This window comes from Drosophila suzukii, chromosome 2L, assembly GCF_043229965.1.
Source record: "Drosophila suzukii chromosome 2L, CBGP_Dsuzu_IsoJpt1.0, whole genome shotgun sequence".
Classification (NCBI taxonomy): domain Eukaryota; kingdom Metazoa; phylum Arthropoda; class Insecta; order Diptera; family Drosophilidae; genus Drosophila; species Drosophila suzukii.
The window spans coordinates 6294517-6313833 of record NC_092080.1 but is presented as its reverse complement, the minus strand read 5'-3'; the positions used below and the strand labels follow the sequence as shown (position 1 = coordinate 6313833).

Here is a 19317-nt window from a genome sequence, read left to right as displayed (position 1 = left end):
CATTTCGCTGCCTGCAGCCGCCATTTAACCTAAAAAACGCCGCACAGGAGCGGACTCTCCAAGGGGGGTCGATCCCCCATGATTTCTTTACCTAAAAATATATACTTTAAGATCATTATAATAGACTAAATTTTAGAATTTGAATAGTTTAACAAAATTTTATTTAATTTAGAAGGAAATTTAAAAAAGAATTCCCTGTACTGAACTTAAGAAGCTTTAAAAAACTTAAAAAAATTTATTACCACCGATAAGGATCTTTAGGTTTAGAAGTTAGAAGTCGGAAATATATATTTTAAATATTCTAAAAAAGAAAAGTTTAAGGCTTTTATACTTTTATCTTTTATTTCCGTTCGATTTTGAATATTGCTAACTTTTAGAAAGATAATATTTTTAAGTTTGTACTTTGACAATATAATGTACAATATTTTTTGTCGATCAATATTGTTTAAAAAAATTATTTTAAGTTCGATTTTTTATTATAGTGCCCCTGATTTTGGGGAGTCCCCTCCGACGCACCCCTGCTTAGGCAGCGCAGTCGACGTCGACGCCAGCTTGCAGTTAAGCTCGCTCTCTGGCTGGGCTCCCACTCTCCCTGTTTAGCGCTCTATATCCATTGCATATCTTGTGGCGCGCTCAGCTGACTGCTGCGCTTCCGCTGCAGCCTGCGCTCTCATTCTCTCCTTCTCCCATTTTGTCCCTCTCTCTCTCTCTGTCTATATATCCTGTTTATTTTTGCCGCACCCAAATGCAAGCGGCCGCAGCCATCGTCCTTAGATGTTCCGCTACTTTTGATGACCCCTTCCTTTGCCCAGCACTTCATCGTGCTCTCTCCTTCCCTACTTTTCCTTTGCCAAGGTGTGTCACTTTTTTGTTTTGTTCCTGCCCTTTGAATACGTCTTCGCCACCTCTGCCAGTGTGTATATGTGTGTGTGTGTGTCTGCATAGGTATGTGCAATCCTATCCATCAATTAGCCGGAAACAATTTTCAACTATTTATGAATGAAAATTAATGGTTGCGCCCCGTTATTTACGGGCGTGCATTTAAGGAGCACCGCAAGATGTTTTCCGGAGTGGTTCGGAGCAGAAAAGCTTGCTCCTTTGGCTACAGAAGCAAAAAGACTTTCAGATGTACTATAATGTTTGCAGTTCTCAAAAACCAAATCCTTTTAAGAGTGCATTAAAATCTTGTTATAATGTAGAATCTCCAACAGTGGTATACATAGAATGCGTTTTTAGAGCCATTGGAAATTATTATACTCTTGTTACATTAGATAAAATGATTAGATCTATACAAAATAGTGTCCTGAGATAATTTCTAGTTAATGGATATACATAAATACAGTTGAGCTTTCGTAACTCGAACTTTCCTATCTCAAAGGATAGTTACATATGTATATTCGCAATAGAGAGTTTAAATGGTCATTAAATGTAATCTATAAATCGAAGTCTCCACAACTTGTGATGGTAGGTTCGAATTATAAGAGTTCAACAGTACATAGAAAAACAACATTTAAAATACTATCTCTTTACCGAAGTTAAGGCTTCCAGCTATAAAAGTTATACTGTACATCGGTAAAAAAAAAGGATAAACTTAATATTACCCAGAATTGCTATCTCTCTTTACCGAAGTTATGTTTTTCTTTCCCAGGACCAACTTTATTTGACTTGTGACTAAGATATCTAAAAGAAAAACCGAACAAACTAATAAACCATAAGTCCGGATGCATGTTTCTGTTTTTTATAAAGTCTATACAACTGTTTTGCAAAAAGAAAGTCTAGCAACAGATTTCCCACGAGCTTTGCTCATAAACAGCTGACTTTGAAACAAGAACTGCATTCCCAACTTTTGGAGTCGTCCAGAACAGAGACCTCTGTCGAAATCGAATTTTAACAAGTTCCCATAACGCAATTATAAAAATACAGTGCAATGCAGAGATGTGTGTGTTTGCGCAAAATCCAATTATAAATTACCTCCGCCGTCGACCATCTCAGGCATCCATCCACCTTACGGATATATATGCTCGCTATAGGAAAACATATAGTCGTGTAAGTTTTGATCCATTCCCATCGGCGGGTTTCTCTTCCCCCGAGCGGACAAAGAGCATTCGATTCGACGATTTCTGGCCAAGAAGCCGTCTCTCTCTCGGGGTTTTCCGCTCGGGGCTCTCCCGATTCTTGGACATATAGCACTACTTTGCCCTCGTCGATGGGGCATAAAAATAATTTCCACGCCGCTCGGCAAATCAGTTTATTTCTGTTCTGTTGAGTTGCAGGAACGCGTTCTTTTCTACTTTCCGTTCGGTTTTATTTCCTTATTATTATTGTTATTACGAATTAGTTTCACGTTTCGGTTTGGCTTGGTTTTTCATTTTTAAACGGCACACACAATCAACACAATTTGATTATTAATAATATTCCAGAAATTATTTGCTTCGGTTCTTTGTATGAGTATAACTTTTCCGTTTGTCTCGCATTTTGTGTTTTTGTGGAGCGCTTTCTCGGTTCGGTTTCCGTTTGGTTCGGTTATTATTTAAAAATATAAAACCAAACATACCCCGAAAATTCGTTTCGTAATCGCGTAGAAACAACAGATCAGCCAACAATTTTATTTGATTTTCCCCGTACAGAAATCAAAGGTAACCAGGAAATTCCCCCCCGTTTTATGTAATTTGAAAATATATTTGAATATTTTGGCATTTCTCTGAATCACTGGCTTTACTCTCTATTAACAAGCTACTTAACCTCAAATACAAAACGTCAGCATTTTGCATCAGCTGCTTTAAAAATATTTTCGAAAATATATAATCTTGCCGGCTACGCAGCGGCGCAATTCTTCGCTCTTGTGTCTTCTCGCACTCATTTGATTGTTTATTTTTAAAATAAAACTTTTTCGCACGATTTGCGGCGTTGAATGCAACAAACTGCCCAGACGAATTGTGAAAATATGACCGAAGGTGGAACCTTCTGTTCTTGAAAAAAGAAAAAACATTCATTGAAAAATAAACATTTTGGTAGTATTTGGTTTAGGTATTGATTTAATTTTAAAAGTTATAAGGTTTACGTTAGAAACATCTTAACACAAAAATATCTTAAAATGGGTTAAAGGGGTTACAAAGTATTTTATACCTTAAATCTTTTATTAAAGGTCATTAAGGCCAAAAGTGGGCTAAAAATACTTTTGTTTTTGGCCAATTTATTGTTTGGATAACAAGAAGCAGATACGCTGAACAAATGGGGCAAACAGCCACAAATTAAGGAAATAAGCCATACGTCAGATGGTAATTTTAGGCTATAAACAATCACACCTTTTCAATATACAAATCGAATGGTTTTCATTCAAGTTTGTAAGGAAAAATTCGATTTCTCTGGGAAATTATAATAAAGTAAAAGGAACATTTGATAGCACCAATCCAACAATAGTTTTCTCTAGGCCTTCAATTCAATTACCCATTTGAGGGGGTGGCAATTTTAATTGAATCGATTTTCCAGTCAATACTTGGGTATTTTGGCCCTATTTGCATTTACCAGCCAGTCAGTCTGTCGGTTTGCCAAGCCAGCCAGCAAATTTGCCAACCACAGCAGCAAAGAGCCCTCGACATTTGTATGGGTTTATTCAAAATGTTTACTCTTGTGTTAGTTCCCCCATTTCGAAGAACTGCTGGCGATGGCTGTTTACATACCCGCATTTCATTTAAATTAAATTAAAATAATTGATTTTTATTTTAACTTTGTGTTTATTGTTTTTTGTTCTATTTCTCCCCATTTCAGTAAACTTTCTGGCATACCATATAGATTGTACGTAGTGGATATCGTTGGTGTGGCGCTTTTAACTAGGCTATAATAAGAGCTCAGATCAGATTTGGCAATCCACTGCGGTTGCTCGGAGTGTGCATCTTATAAAGGGTAAGTTAGATTCTAAACCGATTTGAAAATTAAACTAATATATTTGAATCTTTTTGCAGACTTCACAGCAGTATTATATCTACAGCCACTATTTGATTTACTCACCATCTCTATTTCTGTCTATTGAACAAGTTTTCGAAGAAGAGAGCTGTAAAGTTAATCGCTTTGCAATCAATACTTGCGGTCACATTAATATCTCTTAATATCCTCCTCCTATAAAATAATAGTTGAACATATTGTTTTGTTAATTAAAAACCTTGTGTGATATTAGTTTGGCCGCATCAGTTGAGTTATTTTAAACTTTTTAGCAGTATGAAGGGACTCAATCGCTTGTCCTAGTTATACATAGCTGGTTTCTAACAAGGATATCCCATTCAGTAGCAGCTTCCGCATCATGGTCGAGGGTCAGACAGCCGTGCAGCAACAGCAGCAGCAACAGCCATCCGGTACGGGCGGTGCCAGCGGCGTTGGAAGCACCACCGGATCTGGTGGAGGACCTACTCCGGCCAACAATGTGACCAACAGCCAGGCCCAAACCAATGGAGGTACGACTGCGGCCACAACTGCAGCAGCGGGAACCGGATCGACAACAAATACAACCGGTGGCCAAGCCACTGCAAACAGTGCGGCAAACAACAACAACAATAATAATAACAACAACAATAACAACGCCACTGCAAACAACAACAATAATAACAATGAACCAGATCCCAAGACCAATTTGATTGTGAATTACTTGCCACAGACCATGTCGCAGGACGAGATCCGTTCGCTGTTCGTCAGTTTTGGCGAAGTAGAAAGCTGCAAGCTAATACGCGACAAGGTTACAGGTGAGAATATAATATACCATCCTATTCTAGATTATAATCCCAGAAGAATTATCCTATATATGACATAAAACATTTAATTCTTGAGGAGGGTGTTATAAAGATCACTAGATTTTGAAATCCTTTTAAAGGTTTCTTAAAGTATGCGGTAATAAAGAATTGCCTTTTAAGATTAATGTACCAGACTCAAAATAAGAAAAAAAAAGAAAACATAAATTTCTTGAGGAGGGTGTCACAGGGACCACTTTTATTTTGAAATCCTTATAAAAGGTTTTTAAAAGTTTGCTGTAAAAAATTAACCACACTCAAAATATATTGTTGCATACTTTCCAGCACCTTTATAAGTTCTTCTCCTAGTAATTTATGAAGTAACCTCATTTACCATAGTATTTTATTTAATAATGATATATCTATTTTCTGACGATTCTCCCTAACTTGCAGGCCAAAGTCTGGGCTATGGATTCGTCAACTACGTTAAGCAGGAGGATGCGGAAAAGGCAATCAACGCTTTGAATGGCCTTCGGCTGCAGAACAAAACCATCAAGGTCTCCATTGCACGCCCCAGCTCCGAGAGCATCAAGGGTGCCAATCTCTATGTATCGGGTCTTCCAAAAAATATGACACAGTCGGATTTGGAATCATTGTTCAGTCCATACGGCAAGATCATAACCTCGCGTATTCTTTGTGATAATATCACTGGTGAGTTGTGATCAATAGACAGAGGCGAGAATATATGGTAGATATCGATGGTAAAAAATAACAATAAAAGGACAGAGAGTCGGATAAATCCGTTTGATGATCCCACACTTTCGAGTATTGTGTAGTCTTTCTTAAAAGCATGTCCAAACTAAAATTTATTAAAAATGTTTCTGAATTAATTCTAGCCTATAGCACACACTTTTGTTTCTATTTTTGCTGGCGCTCCACAATATATTCTCCATTTTAATTAGTGAATTATAATTAATGCAAATATTATTTACAATTTTATTTTTACATGTAATACCAAATAAGATGAACATGCTCCGGGTATGTTTTTATTTTTCTTATGTTTAACTATTTTTCATAGCTGTTCATCGCTCACGAAGTAACACTTATTATCTCATTTGAAAAGGAATAAATATACTCGAGTGCTATGATAATTAAACCCAGATGTTTGTAACGCAGTAAACTTCATATTTCCTACTTTGTTTCTAAAAGTTATTTGCATTAATGCTTTTACTTCTGGGAATTAATTAAAATAGCCTCGCAGCTCACATTCCTTATTTAATATTCATTAACAATCAGAAATGCATGGCTCAGAAATAAAAAGTATCTCTTGCGCATTTGCCCTGCTTCTGAATTATTTCCATCCGCTGGACATGTTGCCTGAATAAGAAGTGTATTACCCTTGTATACTGACCTTTTGGATGGTTTTAGGTCTCTCCAAGGGCGTTGGCTTTATACGCTTCGATCAGCGATTTGAGGCCGACCGGGCCATTAAAGAGCTAAACGGTACCACTCCGAAGAATTCCACCGAACCGATAACCGTCAAGTTCGCCAACAATCCTAGCAGCAACAAGAACAGCATGCAGCCACTGGCAGCCTACATAGCGCCCCAAAATCCGAGGGGCGGACGAGCATTTCCGGCCAATGCTGCTGCCGGAGCGGCCGCAGCCGCCGCAGCAGCTGCCATTCATCCCAATGCGGGTCGTTACAGGTCAGATATAGCTCTTGCAATCTAGAAATATAGTTATTTTAATTAGCAATTCATATATTCTAATTTTCACTACCCTTTAGCTCTGTAATCTCGCGCTACTCACCGTTGACCAGCGACCTGATCACCAATGGCATGATCCAAGGCAATACCATCGCCAGCTCCGGCTGGTGCATTTTCGTTTACAATCTGGCGCCCGAAACCGAGGAGAATGTGTTATGGCAGCTGTTTGGTCCTTTTGGAGCCGTGCAGTCAGTCAAGGTGAGCCTCCATTGGCAACAATTTCTACCGATAAAGAAACTTTTGAAAGTGTCATAACGCCCACTTAAAAAAGTGTAATTTTCGGTCGAAATTTGGTTGACAAGTTTCCCTGAATTTCGCCTGAATCCATTTCTTTGAAACACCAGATAGTGCCCGCGGGTGTAATGACACTTTTAAGAAGTGTTATAACGCCCACAACTTGTAAAAACTTATAGAGTGAGTTCAGAATTAAGGATAACTCCAAAAATTATAACTATATAATTATGCATTTTAATTTAGTATAAAGTTATAATATATTTTGTGATATTCCCCCAGGTTATTCGCGATCTGCAGAGCAACAAGTGCAAGGGCTTCGGCTTCGTCACCATGACAAACTACGAGGAGGCGGTTCTGGCCATCCAATCGCTAAACGGCTACACACTTGGCAACCGAGTGCTTCAGGTCAGCTTCAAGACCAACAAGAACAAGCAAACGTAATTATTAACCAAGTTGGCTGCTGTTGTCAATGCCAATGCGGCGGCGGCAGCTCTGGCGGCCAATGGTCTAGTCCTCCACAATCACCACCAACACCACAGCAACAACATCGGTAGCATCAGCAACAACAATAATATTAGTAACAACGGCAATGGCAATGGCTGCAGCACAGCAGCAGCCTATCATCAACTTGGCAAATACGTTAGCCACAACCACAACAGCAATAACAGGCAGCACAACAACAACATCGGCAGTAACATAAGCAATACGAGCAAACCGAAGCCAGGATCCTCGAGCAACAAGCAACAATCAATGGCGCCACCTAAGAGACTAGCAGGCAGCAGCACTGCAGCAGCAACTGGAGATGTGGACGCCACTGCCACCACCAACAGCAGCAGCAGCAGTCACTCAATGTCCAGCGGCGATGCCAGAGCCACTGCATCCTCCTCGTCGTCGTCGTCGACGAGCAACAACAACAGCAACATCCTGAAGACATCCACGAAATTCATATACAATAAGCCCCAGAATCAGTACGAGTTGCTGCAGCAGCAGCTGCAGTTGCAGCAGGAGTTCGCCCAATTCTTGACCAATGTGGCCAACAGCGCTGCAGCTCCTCCGCCCAGCAACAGCTCGGCCAATGCGGCCAGCCAGCGGAATGGCATCGGCATGTCGGCCAGTGCATCCGGCGGCGGTTCGGGCAACAAAAACAGTAACAACAGCAATGGCTATATGCCCACCTGGTCTAATTGGTTCTTTTAAAGTTTACTTTGGTTTGTCATCAGCCCATTTCATGGATCTTTTTTTGTAATATTAGGCAACGATTACTAAGTTTTGGTTAATGGCACCAAGGTTGAAGAACGCGCATTAACCGACTTGTTCAATTTTTGAGTTTAGAATTTAGTTTTTCACTGAAATATTAGTAACCAATCCCGTTTTTTTGCCTATACTTTGTATTTATCTTAGATTATATTCAATTTGATGAACTTTCATTACTCCTTTCGTTGATGCACTTTTAAAACGTCTAGTCGACTCTCCCAAAGGGAATAGCTTCCAAAAAGAAAACATAGGAAACGGAAATGATAAAGCTGTAGTTAAGTTTTTGTTTGAGATGGTAGAAGAAAGCATACTCTACGGATATTTTTAAACAGAGAATAAAAATACAATTTGCAGGCATAGAAGCCCCAATCCACCAAAGAATGAAAACAAACTTGACAAATATTTAAGCTATAAATAAATGTATAAAATGAGATACGAAAACAGAACTGAATGCGTAAACAGATAGAGGCGTTTGGCTTATAGTCAAACCATAGACAATGCAGAATGAGAAGGAAAGCTAGATGCAACAAAAAAAACCAAACAAAAAGCAAAACAAATAAGACATAAATGTGTTTATGTTTTATAAATTAAATGTATAACTTTTGCTAAAAATAAATGATGTATGCATAATATTACAAATAAACCTTTTCTTCTCTATTAACATTTGTTCGATTACCCATTAAAACTTCGCCTAGCCACTTTCATATGTTAGTCCATTACCTATTTAACTTTCGGTATTAAACATAAATGTAGGCTCTCTCAAGAATCTTAATAGTGACACGAACGTAAAAATTGGTTTAGCGAGTGAGTGATGAAGAATAAACAGAGAGAAAGGCACCCTTGAGAATTTCTTCAAATACAACGAATAAATATTTAAGAAAATTTGAAAACAGCAAGAGGAAATATAATACCTGTCAAAACAGAGAGATATTGAAAAATACAAAATAATCGACGATTGTAAAGCTTAAACGAAAGCCAGCTAAGTAATCTAAGCACGCCACTCCAATCGAAGTTAATGTAACTAAAGACAAAGATCAGAACAAAGTCCCTCCCTAGACAAACAAGCGACAAAAAACGAAAAAACAAAGCGAGATGTACGTAACCTAGATGACAAAACGCGTTTCAGCCTAACGAATTTGTTTAAGCCCAACTCAACAGCAATAACATAAAAAAAAGAAATGAACAAATTAAACAAATTGCCAAACTAAATATAGCAAATTTTAAAACACAAAAGAAAAATGGACATGAAATGAGAAAGCGTGTATTAAGCTGATGGAATGGTGCAAGTTTTTCGAGAGCCTGGCAATGACAAATTAAGAAAAATTATAGATATGATGGTGCTTCACAGAATTCCTTAAATGTTAGGATCTATAATGGAAAATCTTGTCTTTTTTTTAAATTAGAAAAAAACGGGAACTTTGCAGTTTTATTTAAACTATGTAAATTGCTTGGAACTAGCTAAGCAATTTTTTGTTCCCTATTTTCAAGTTCTTTTCTTTTTTTTAATGTGCCGTGACCCCAAAATGGAAAAATCGAAATGTTACTCAACATTAACTATGCTATATCTCTCTATAAAATCTATAACTATTTATGAAAACTATTACATATGATTACCAATATATTGATGTTGTGTATTGCAAATTTTAAATGTTTATACATACATACATACCAGGAAAATTATTAGAAATACTAAATCATGGCATGCATCAACAAAACGGAAATCGATTTTCATGTATACGTCAAGTAAATTTATTGCATACTAATTAAAACTAATTACCATGAACAAATTATATATACAAATATATAAATTACATATATCGTTATGGCAACGGTTGCGATTATTAGGTATGTATGTGTGTAGTGCATAGAGAAACCGGAACGCCAAGCCTCCAATATTTGTAGAGCTCAACGGCTTTTTCTCCCCTACTCCTCTTGAATCTACTAGAAAATCCAAGAAAAATAAAAACAAAAGAAACCCTCACATTACTCACACTCATGCGCAAAAGCTTGACTGAAGATAAAAAAGAAATTCTGGCTTTTAAGCGGTAAATTAGAAATAATACCTTCCAGCAAAGTCTCAAAGCAAGTTCAAGAAAAACTCAATATGAAAAATATAAAGAGAACACCAAATGAAATGTTTTTTATACAAGATGTAAAAAAAATTGAGGCACATTTTTTGGTGCATGTGTGGCGCAGGGGATAACAGACATGAATAGACATGCTTAGACATGATATCCAGGCAAACGCAGACAAGTGAATGAAAAGCATGAAACAACAAAAAGCAATCGATTATATACATTTTTTAAGATGAAATGTTTTATAAATGATAAATACAAATGGAAGAAAACCAAGAAAGTATTTTAAAAATTTAAATATATACATGAGTACTATATACAATATATTATATTATATATACATATTAAATATATACTAATGGGTATGGTAACGAACAAAAACACCGCACAATAATATACAAAACAAAACGAAATCGAAGTAAAAAGGGAATGGCACGTGAAGAGTGGAGAAACATACGTAAATAAAAAAGAAATACCAGAAAAGAAAGTTTAACTAAATGCAGAAAAGACTAACGAATCGAAGAAAACTATGAAACCAGCAAATTTATAATTTTTACATGGAAAACGCAATAATGTTAACATTTAAAGAAGACGAAAACAAAGCGCATATCTTGAAAACAAAGGATGAGTACACTCGTATTGAGGAGGGATCTCAAGCAAACGGAACGAAATCGAAGACATAAAAAAAAATCGACAAGTTACCACAAATTTTAACTACCAAGTGAAAGGCTTAATTACGGCACACTTTTATACTTTTACACCAAAACAAACAAACGAAACGAAACAAAAGCAAAAACCAAAGACGTATGTATAAAATGGCGATCGAATTCACCGTGCAAAATCGTTTCTCGAGGCAAATTCTCGTTTTGAAGCCAATAAGGTTGTGCAAATGCCTGCAGACGCAACCGGAACCGGAAGTCTGCAGAGCGCCCTCTTTGGGCTGTTTGTAAACGGTGAAGCGACTATGCTGCTGCATCGTTTACAGTCCGCCCAAAATGTCTGTTTCTCTCACACAGATCACACACACCCCACACAGACACAGTCTCCTACCCCCTAGACTCACTTAAATGAATGTTGAATAGCAAAGAAACCAAGAAATATACTACGAAACAACTCGCGTGTGAAAATGAAATGAAAATCTAGCAGTTGCGATCTATCTGAGAAGTGTAATTGATGGCTTTTAGGTGTAGCTACTAAATGCAAAGAACTGGCGCCCCCAAGATCTGTTGAATTTTCCCTGTGGTAATTAGCAGGCAAGCGCCGCTCTCACATTTTCCCTTATTTCACCTGTTTGAGAATACTAAAAATCCTGGCCCAGATCTTTGTTTCAGCTGTAGCATCCTACAAACAAGACCCGGCTATCAATCATATTACAAGGAAACGAATAACATTTTGTAGTGCAAGTCATCAGTAAGTTGCGGATGGAAATACGCTCTTTATATATGTTTAAATGTTCAAGTAAGAAATGGTAAAACTTAAAATATATTATAAATTAATTAAAACCAAATCTTAGTCGAAACGAACTTAGTCAAAGGTACTAATTTTAAGCACTATTGTTAAACGCAAGTCAAAGGCAACGGATGAAGATGGAATCACTTTAGCCAAAATGGTAACAAAAATATTGAATCTTAACTGAACTCAGAAACTCTAGTGGCATTCGCTCTTTCAAAGCTCAACATAAGTTAATGAACATATTGAATTCCACATAACAGATTATAATAATTCAAAACTAATTTCTATTTGTCTATCGGTTAGCTTGCATAATACATTATGCCACATATTATATATGACAAAACTATGCAAGTTTTTTTCTCGTCGTTATAAAAACATAGTCAAAATATTGGTGGACAGTATCGTATTGTAGTAGCAAATATGTATTTATCTTTAATCATCACAGAACAAAACTGAAAATCAATTATTCCAATTTAATTAAAGTGCATAAATTGTATATTGAATTACTGTCGTCGAGTTCTCTCACATGGACACAAAACCTTAACGTTTTTCTTCAAATTTGCATTAAATTACTTAAATGACGAAAAACCAAGAAACCGAAACAAAACAAAATCACAATATTAAGTGCGAAAAATGTCAAGCAAATTTATATAGCATATTTATGGTATACTCTGTGCAAGATTTATTAAGAATCAATTATACTTCATTATGGATTACTCTGAGAATTTACAAACAACAAACACACACTACACACGATGAATGAAAGCAACAATTTATTCAAATAAAGCTATGAAATGATGTGTTTAAAAAAATTGCTTATAAGAAACTTCTTTATTTATTATTTGTAAAGGGGGTACCATATATTGGAAACATTTTTATTGATTTTGTTTTGACTCTCAGGTTTTTAATTCATCTACCAAAACTTTTCAATTTAACAGACTTTATTCTGATGTCACCAGATCAACGAAAAACAAAAATGCCGACGTTGCTAGACCAGCACAAAAAAGCCGATCCTAATAGATAAAAATAAATTTGGGACGAGTTGACCTAATGTATTTGAGATTGGAATAAGGCTTTTGGTAAATGAAATAATTTGTTGAAGCTCTTTATCTTAGATTTAACAAACTATTTCATTTGGTAAATTAAATAAGGATATTAGGATCGGCTTACACAGCCATTTCCATCTTGATCTTGGGGTAAGGATTGTAGCCGACTATCTCAAAGTCCTCGTAGCGGAAGTCCTCGATGTCCTGCACCTGACGCTTGATCACCAGCTTGGGAAAGGGACGCGGCGTGCGCTCCAGCTGCTCCTTCAGCGGCTCCACATGGTTCAGGTAGATGTGCGTGTCGCCCATGGTGTGCACAAAGTCTCCGGGCTTCAGGCCCGTCACATGGGCGATCAAGTGGGTGAGCAGGGCGTAGGAGGCGATGTTGAAGGGCACGCCCAGGCCCATGTCGGCGCTCCTTTGGTACAGCTGGCAGGAGAGCTCACCGCGCGTCTCTGAGACGTAGAACTGTGCCAGGCAGTGGCATGGAGGAAGGGCCATCTTTGGTATGTCCAGCGGATTCCATGACGACATGATGATGCGCCTGTCCGAAGGATTATTCTTGATGGTCTCGATCACCTGGCGCAGCTGGTCGATGCCCTTGCCGCTGTAATCGTCGTCGCATTTGCCGTACTCCGCCCCAAAATGACGCCATTGGAAGCCGTACACCGGGCCCAGGTCGCCGACGGCGCGTTCCGTGTGCCCCAGCTTGTCCAGGAACTCCCTGGTGCTGTTATCGTCCCAGATGTGCACGTTCTTATCCTGCAGCAGCTTGGCGTCCGTCTTGCCTGCCACGAACCAGAGCAGCTCCTCGGCCACCCCGCGAAAGAAGACGCGCTTGGTGGTCAGCAGCGGGAAGGAGTCGCGCATGTTGAAACGCATCTGGCTGCCGAACAGGGACAGCGTTCCCACCTGTGTGCGATCCATCCGCCGTTCTCCATTCGCGATGATGTCCCTCAGAAGATTCAGGTACTGCTCCTCATCCCGATTTACCGGCGCCTGCTGCACCGGTTGCTCCTCCTTGCTCACCAGCAACACCGGCTTTTCTGGCACTGCAACCTGCTCTTTTTTGGGCGTCGCAACCATTTCGCAAATTAATAATTGTTGGCAAAAACCACAGAATGCTCGAAATTTGGCGGGATTAGAGGTGGAAAAACGTCGATGGAAACATCGATGCATCGATGTTTTACAATTTTTACAAATCACAAATTTTAAGGTACATTTTTTTAGTTTAGGCGAGTGCAGATATTTACGAACCGCTTAAATAGGTTGACTGTAAATACTTATTTTATTTTTTTGTTTTAATGTGAACCATAAAAGTCTTTCAGTTGCGCTATATTATTCTACTAATTTAATTAAAAGCACAAACATTTTTGTTTTTGATACATCGATGTCTTTTTTTAAAACATCGATATTTCTCCACCTCTGTTTGTTTGATAGTTTCCACAGGCAACCAGGTTGGCAGGACAAAAAAAAGCGATTACACTTATCGAAATTTTTCCGTTGCATTTTGAAATTAAATATTTTTCACCACCAGCAAATCTGAATCAGAGTAGCTTACTTTATTTTAAAAATTCCAATTCGTATGGTCGATCTACAACTGAATAGTGTAATGTTGATTTTAACAAATTAATTAGGCCGTACGCACTGTACAGCAATGGATAAATAAATACAATAACCAAATATTAAATGGAAACAGAATAATTATGACGAATGAAAAAGTACATAAAAACGAAGTATACATCTAGATATTGAAGAATATGGTTATCGGGCAGTGGTCGCTTCCAAGGCATTTCGAGCGAATCTCGTGCTCCACCACCTTTGGGACAAATCGCTCCGAGACCAGGCAATAGTCAAGACGCCAGCCCACATTGCGGGCTCGCGCATTGGCCAAATAAGTCCAGAAGGTGTAGGCGCCCTTTCGCTCGGGATACAGATGCCTGAAGGTGTCCACAAAACCGAGGCCCAGCAGCTCGGTCATTTTGTCACGCTCCTCCTGGGTGAAGCCGGCATTCTTGGTGTTGGTCTTCGGATTCTCCAAATCAATTGCCATGTGAGAAACGTTCATGTCGCCGCATATGACAACCGGCTTCAGAGCGTCCAGTTTCTGCACGTACTCCTGGAAGAGCTTCTCCCAGCGCATGCGTGGCTCCAAGTTAACCAACTTTCGGCCCGAATTTGGCACATAAACATTGATTAAGTAGAACTTTTCGTACTCCGCCGTTATCATGCGTCCAACATCGTCGAACTCCTCGTTGCCAATGCCGTACTCCACGTTTATGGGCATGATCTTGCTGTAAATGGCGACCCCAGCATAGCCACCCGGCATGCACAGCCAGTAGGGATGGTAGCCCGGCAGACGGGTCACTTCCTCTGGCAGTTGCTCGTTTGCGCACTTGGTTTCCTTTAAATGAAGTAGGGATAAGCGTTTACTTAAGGTTGACAAGATGGTTGCTTACCTGCAAGCAGAATATGTCCGGCTCCTCGAGGTCAACCAATTGAAGACCATCCTTTTTCAACCAGGCCCTCAGGCCGGCCACATTCCAGCTGGTGATTTTCAAGTTGAATACTTTATCGGCTGGCAAGGCGAACGCATCTTTATCCAATGCTACACTGGAAGTGCCCTCGGCCTTCTTGGATTTCTTGGTTGCTGGAAAACAGAAGTTGAGCATGTTTTGCAAGCTTTTTAAAACGGCAGCTCCACCGCAGCCGGATTGCTCCACCAACATACTTTTCGAGCTGACCTCCGCATCATCGTCTTCGGGATCATCAGCCTTGACAGCCGCCTTTTTTCGGGCTCGAACTGCGGATAGATGATAGTTGAGTATGGCATTGTTATATTCGTCATTTCTGGGATTTTACCCACCTGGTTTACTCTCAGCTGCTCCATCAATTTCTTCAGTAGCCTCTGGCTTAACTGCTGGTTTTTTTCGACCACGAGCTGGGGATACAAATTGGTTTAAAGTTGTTTTAAGATTTGTGTGGTCCTAAGGAGTAACATACCTGGTTTGCTTTCAGCCGGCGGCTCGGTTTCGGCTGCCACACCGTTTTCCTTTTCGCCGGATGCCTTCTGCCCGCGCTTTTTTGCGGGCGCAGGCAGCTCCTCCTTGGCCTCCTTCTTGCCGCGCTGCTTGGTGGGCTTTGCCTCTGCCTTCGGCTCATTTTCTTCCACTCCTTCGTCATCCTTCACTTTTTTGGTTCGTTTTTTGGATGCAGCTGTAGCCTTTGGTGCGGATTCCACTTCATCTTTTACTATTTCGGAATCTCCTACAGCCTCGGGTTCCGGTTCAACCGCCTTTCCCTTCTTGGTTCGCTTGCTGGCCGCCTTTGGAGGCTCCTCATCCACGTCTGCCTCCTCGAGGGCAGCTGTAATCTCCGAGTCCGCCATGCGCTTGTTTCCGCGTGCCCGCTTTGCAGCTGCCTCAGCTTTTGGGGCCTTCTCCTTAGGCGGTGCCACAGGCTCTGGCTCTGGAGCCGGTGTGGCCTCTTTTTTGGCCCGTCGCTTTGGTGGCTCAGCCACTTCCTCGGCCTCTCCATTGGCCTCTGCCGGTGTGTCTTTCCTCTTCCGTCCCTTGCCCTTGGGCTCCTGGACAGTGGCTGGCTTCTCAGTCTTGGAGCGTCCCTTGGTGGTGGGGACCTCTTCCTCGGGAGCAGGAGTAGGCTCCTTCTTGGCGCGCGACTTGGAGGACCGGCCAGCAGCTGGTGGATCGGCCTTGGGTTCCACCACTGCAGCCGCCTTCTTGGCGCGTCCCTTTGGCTTGGCCACCGCCTCGCTCTCGCCGTTTTCTTCTGTATCCTTCGGCTGCTGCTTCTTCTTGCCACGTGCAGCTGCTGCAGAAGGTTTTTCCGCCTCGATTTCCTCGGAGTTTTCCACAGTTACAGTCGCCTTGGCGGCTTTTTTTGCTCGAGACTTCCCCTTCGCCGGAATTTTGGCTTCCTCGGCGGCAGGGGCAGCATCTTCGTCGGCGACATTTCCATTGCCATTTGGAGTGGGGTCAGTGGGTTCAGATGCTACCGCCTCTACTGGTTTTTTCACGGCCTTGGCACGAGGCATAATGGAGTTCTGCGTTGGGTTCGAATAATTAAACTGATAACTTTAAAATTTATATATTTTCACAGATCTTCCGCTCTTGTCGTTTTGCGTATTTTGCAATGCCGCTTGGTCTGCACCCGATATCAACAAAAAGAAAACTGCGCGGGCAACGCAACGCGATTTCTTCAAGCCGGTTGCCTGCGCGGTTTACAACACTGTTTTGGTTCCATCCCTTGAAGAGCACAATAGCAATAATCTGTGACGTCAGAAGTCAAATTAAAATGGCCTCCAAGTTGAGTACAAAAGAACTTGTAAGAACAATTATGCGTCTTTCAGCTGGCTTTGATTAAAATTCATAACAGTTTTTTGATTATAACAAAAATTGTAAAAAACATTGCATCTTATAAGTGGCTTGCATTGCGGAATCTTTGGATTTTAAGCAAAAGCTTCAATCTTTTTAATTTCAAATGACACTTGATTATCACAAAAAGTAAAAAAGGTCATTTCATTATAAAAAAAAAGAAAATAAATTACATTAAATTATCCGAAGAAGAAATTTGTATTTTATCTTAAAGGCTTTTCAATTTTATATGAGAAGAGGTCTTGATTTTCACAAACAGGAAAGGAGCACATGTAATTATCACAAAAAATAATTACATTTATTTTAAACATTTTAATTTTGAATAACAAAACATACATACATTATTTGTTTAGCCCCTAACCGCTGACTTCATACGGCACCTTCCAATGCTCTCTGCCATGGATCATTGCGGCGTTTCTAACACTGGTCAGCAGCAATTGCAAAAAATACATCCCCGCTGTGGCAATTTTTAAATTTTTTGATCACAATCCGATGGTTTTTTAGTTTGTTTTTGTTGTATTCCGAACAAATAGACATTAAACCCTAAACATTACCTGACATTTCTGGCGGACAACAACGACCAACGACAATGCCAAGTGAAATAATTACCCTGCAGCTCGGGCAGTGCGGCAATCAGAGTAGGTTTTTAACACAAGGACGAGCCTCGTTCGCTTTGCTAAGATTACTTTAACGCAGTTGGCTTTGAGTTCTGGAAGAGATTATGCCTGGAGCATGGCATCTCGCCCAGCGGCGTGCTGGAGGACTTCGCCAACGATGGCATGGACCGCAAGGATGTCTTCTTTTACCAGGCGGACGACGACCATTACATACCGCGCGCAGTGCTCTTGGACCTGGAGCCAAGGGTGATCAATACCATAATGGGCTCTGCCTACTCCAAGGTAGGTCACAGCCATAGGACTTTTGATTTACACTTCTGACATCACTTGTACTTCCGTTAGCTCTACAATCCGGAGAATGTTTACCTATCCAAGCATGGCGGCGGCGCTGGCAACAACTGGGCCTCCGGTTATAGCCAGGGCGACAAGCTGCAGGAGGAGGTATTCGACATCATCGACCGCGAGGCCGATGGTAGCGATTCCCTGGAGGGATTCATACTCTGCCATTCGATTGCCGGCGGCACGGGCTCGGGAATGGGCTCCTTCATAATGGAGCGCCTGGCGGACCGTTATCCCAAGAAGCTCATCCAGACATACAGTGTCTTCCCCAACCAGGACGAGATCAGCGATGTTGTGGTGCAGCCATACAACTCCATGCTAACCCTGCGGCGTCTGACCACCGCTGCAGACAGTGTGGTTGTCCTGGACAACACAGCCCTCAATCGTATAGCCTGCGATCGCTTGCACATCCAGAATCCGAGCTTCTCGCAGATCAACAACCTGGTCTCCACCATAATGAGCGTGAGCACCACCACGCTGAGGTATCCCTCTTACATGAACAACAATCTCATCGGGCTAATGGCTCCATTGATCCCGACGCCCCAGCTGCACTTCCTTATGACTGGCTATACGCCACTGACCAGCGATTCGGATGTCAATAGCCAGCAAACGGTTAATGTGCGCAAGACCACTGTGCTAGATGTAATGCGTCGCCTTCTGCAGCCCAAGAACATGATGGTATCCACTGGGCCGGACAAGTCCAACCACCACTGTTACATATCCATACTGAACATCATCCAGGGCGAGGTGGATCCCTCGCAGGTGCACAAGTCGTTGCAGCGCATTCGCGACCGCAAGATGGCCCAGTTTATTCCGTGGGGTCCCACCTCCATCCAGGTGGCCCTCTCCCGCTCCTCGCCCTACGTGCAGAGTAACCATCGCGTGTCCGGCCTGATGCTGGCCAACCACACCAGCATCTGCTCGCTGTTCGAGCGGACACTTAACCAGTATGACAAGCTGCGCAAGCGTGGAGCCTTCCTCGATCAGTTCCGACGCGAGGACATCTTCAAGGACGACCTCTCGGAGCTGGACGAATCGCGTGAAATTGTCGACTGCCTAGTGCAAGAGTATGCGGCAGCCACTCGCGAGGATTACATGCAGTTTTCTGTAAAGAGGGGAGCTGCTGGGGCTGGGGACGCTAAGTCGGAGGACGGACGGTCAGGGACTAGCGGCGGTGTCTAGTTTGCTCTTGCCATCAACAATGCGTGCCATGCATTTTCTCGAATGTATTTTACAATTTCTGAAGACGTCGGGATTGGAAATCCCAAAGTATTAATAAGCACATTGTTTATAAGACTCGCATGTATGTTAATGCTGTTGCGTATTTTACGTAAATAAACGTTTGTATTTCGATTGTTGCTAATTAAACAGGAAAGTTTAAACAATAAAAGTTGTATTTGTAACAAAGTAAAAATACAAA

The 19317-nt window shown here is 41.0% G+C and overlaps 4 protein-coding genes across 5 annotated transcripts; 2 read left to right on the top strand and 2 right to left on the bottom strand.

Moving 5' to 3' along the window:
- Window positions 1–2249: 2249 nt before the first annotated feature.
- On the top strand, window positions 2250–8617 carry Rbp9 (RNA-binding protein 9). The gene is given in 8 exon segments (XM_070995092.1): window positions 2250–2636; window positions 3769–3903; window positions 3963–4053; window positions 4288–4733; window positions 5172–5429; window positions 6147–6426; window positions 6507–6684; window positions 7000–8617. Coding segments are annotated over 5 exon segments (2070 nt in total). The 5' UTR covers window positions 2250–2636; window positions 3769–3903; window positions 3963–4053; window positions 4288–4297; the 3' UTR covers window positions 7918–8617.
- Window positions 8618–12313: 3696 nt separating this feature from the next.
- Ts (Thymidylate synthase) lies at window positions 12314–13703 on the bottom strand. Its single transcript, XM_017090193.4, has one exon. The coding sequence runs from the start codon at window positions 13631–13633 to the stop codon at window positions 12668–12670; it is 966 nt and encodes a 321-aa protein (XP_016945682.3). The 5' UTR covers window positions 13634–13703; the 3' UTR covers window positions 12314–12667.
- A 385-nt stretch (window positions 13704–14088) lies between these two features.
- Window positions 14089–16758, bottom strand: Rrp1 (Recombination repair protein 1). Of its 2 annotated transcripts, XM_017084761.4 has the most exons (5): window positions 15551–16751; window positions 15414–15488; window positions 15279–15350; window positions 15007–15197; window positions 14089–14951 (listed from the first exon to the last, which is right to left on the bottom strand). In XM_017084761.4, exons 1-5 carry the CDS (start codon window positions 16599–16601, stop codon window positions 14292–14294), a joined length of 2049 nt encoding a protein of 682 aa, XP_016940250.3. In that variant the 5' UTR covers window positions 16602–16751; the 3' UTR covers window positions 14089–14291. The 2 variants fall into 2 exon arrangements, with proteins under 2 accessions (XP_016940250.3, XP_016940242.3); XM_017084753.4 differs by having other exon boundaries at window positions 15007–15350; window positions 15551–16758.
- Window positions 16759–17352: 594 nt separating this feature from the next.
- On the top strand, window positions 17353–19287 carry gammaTub23C (gamma-Tubulin at 23C). The gene is made up of 3 exons (XM_017084784.4): window positions 17353–17579; window positions 17638–17840; window positions 17901–19287. Exons 1-3 carry the CDS (start codon window positions 17531–17533, stop codon window positions 19077–19079), a joined length of 1431 nt encoding a protein of 476 aa, XP_016940273.1. The 5' UTR covers window positions 17353–17530; the 3' UTR covers window positions 19080–19287.
- The last annotated feature ends 30 nt before the right edge of the window (window positions 19288–19317 follow it).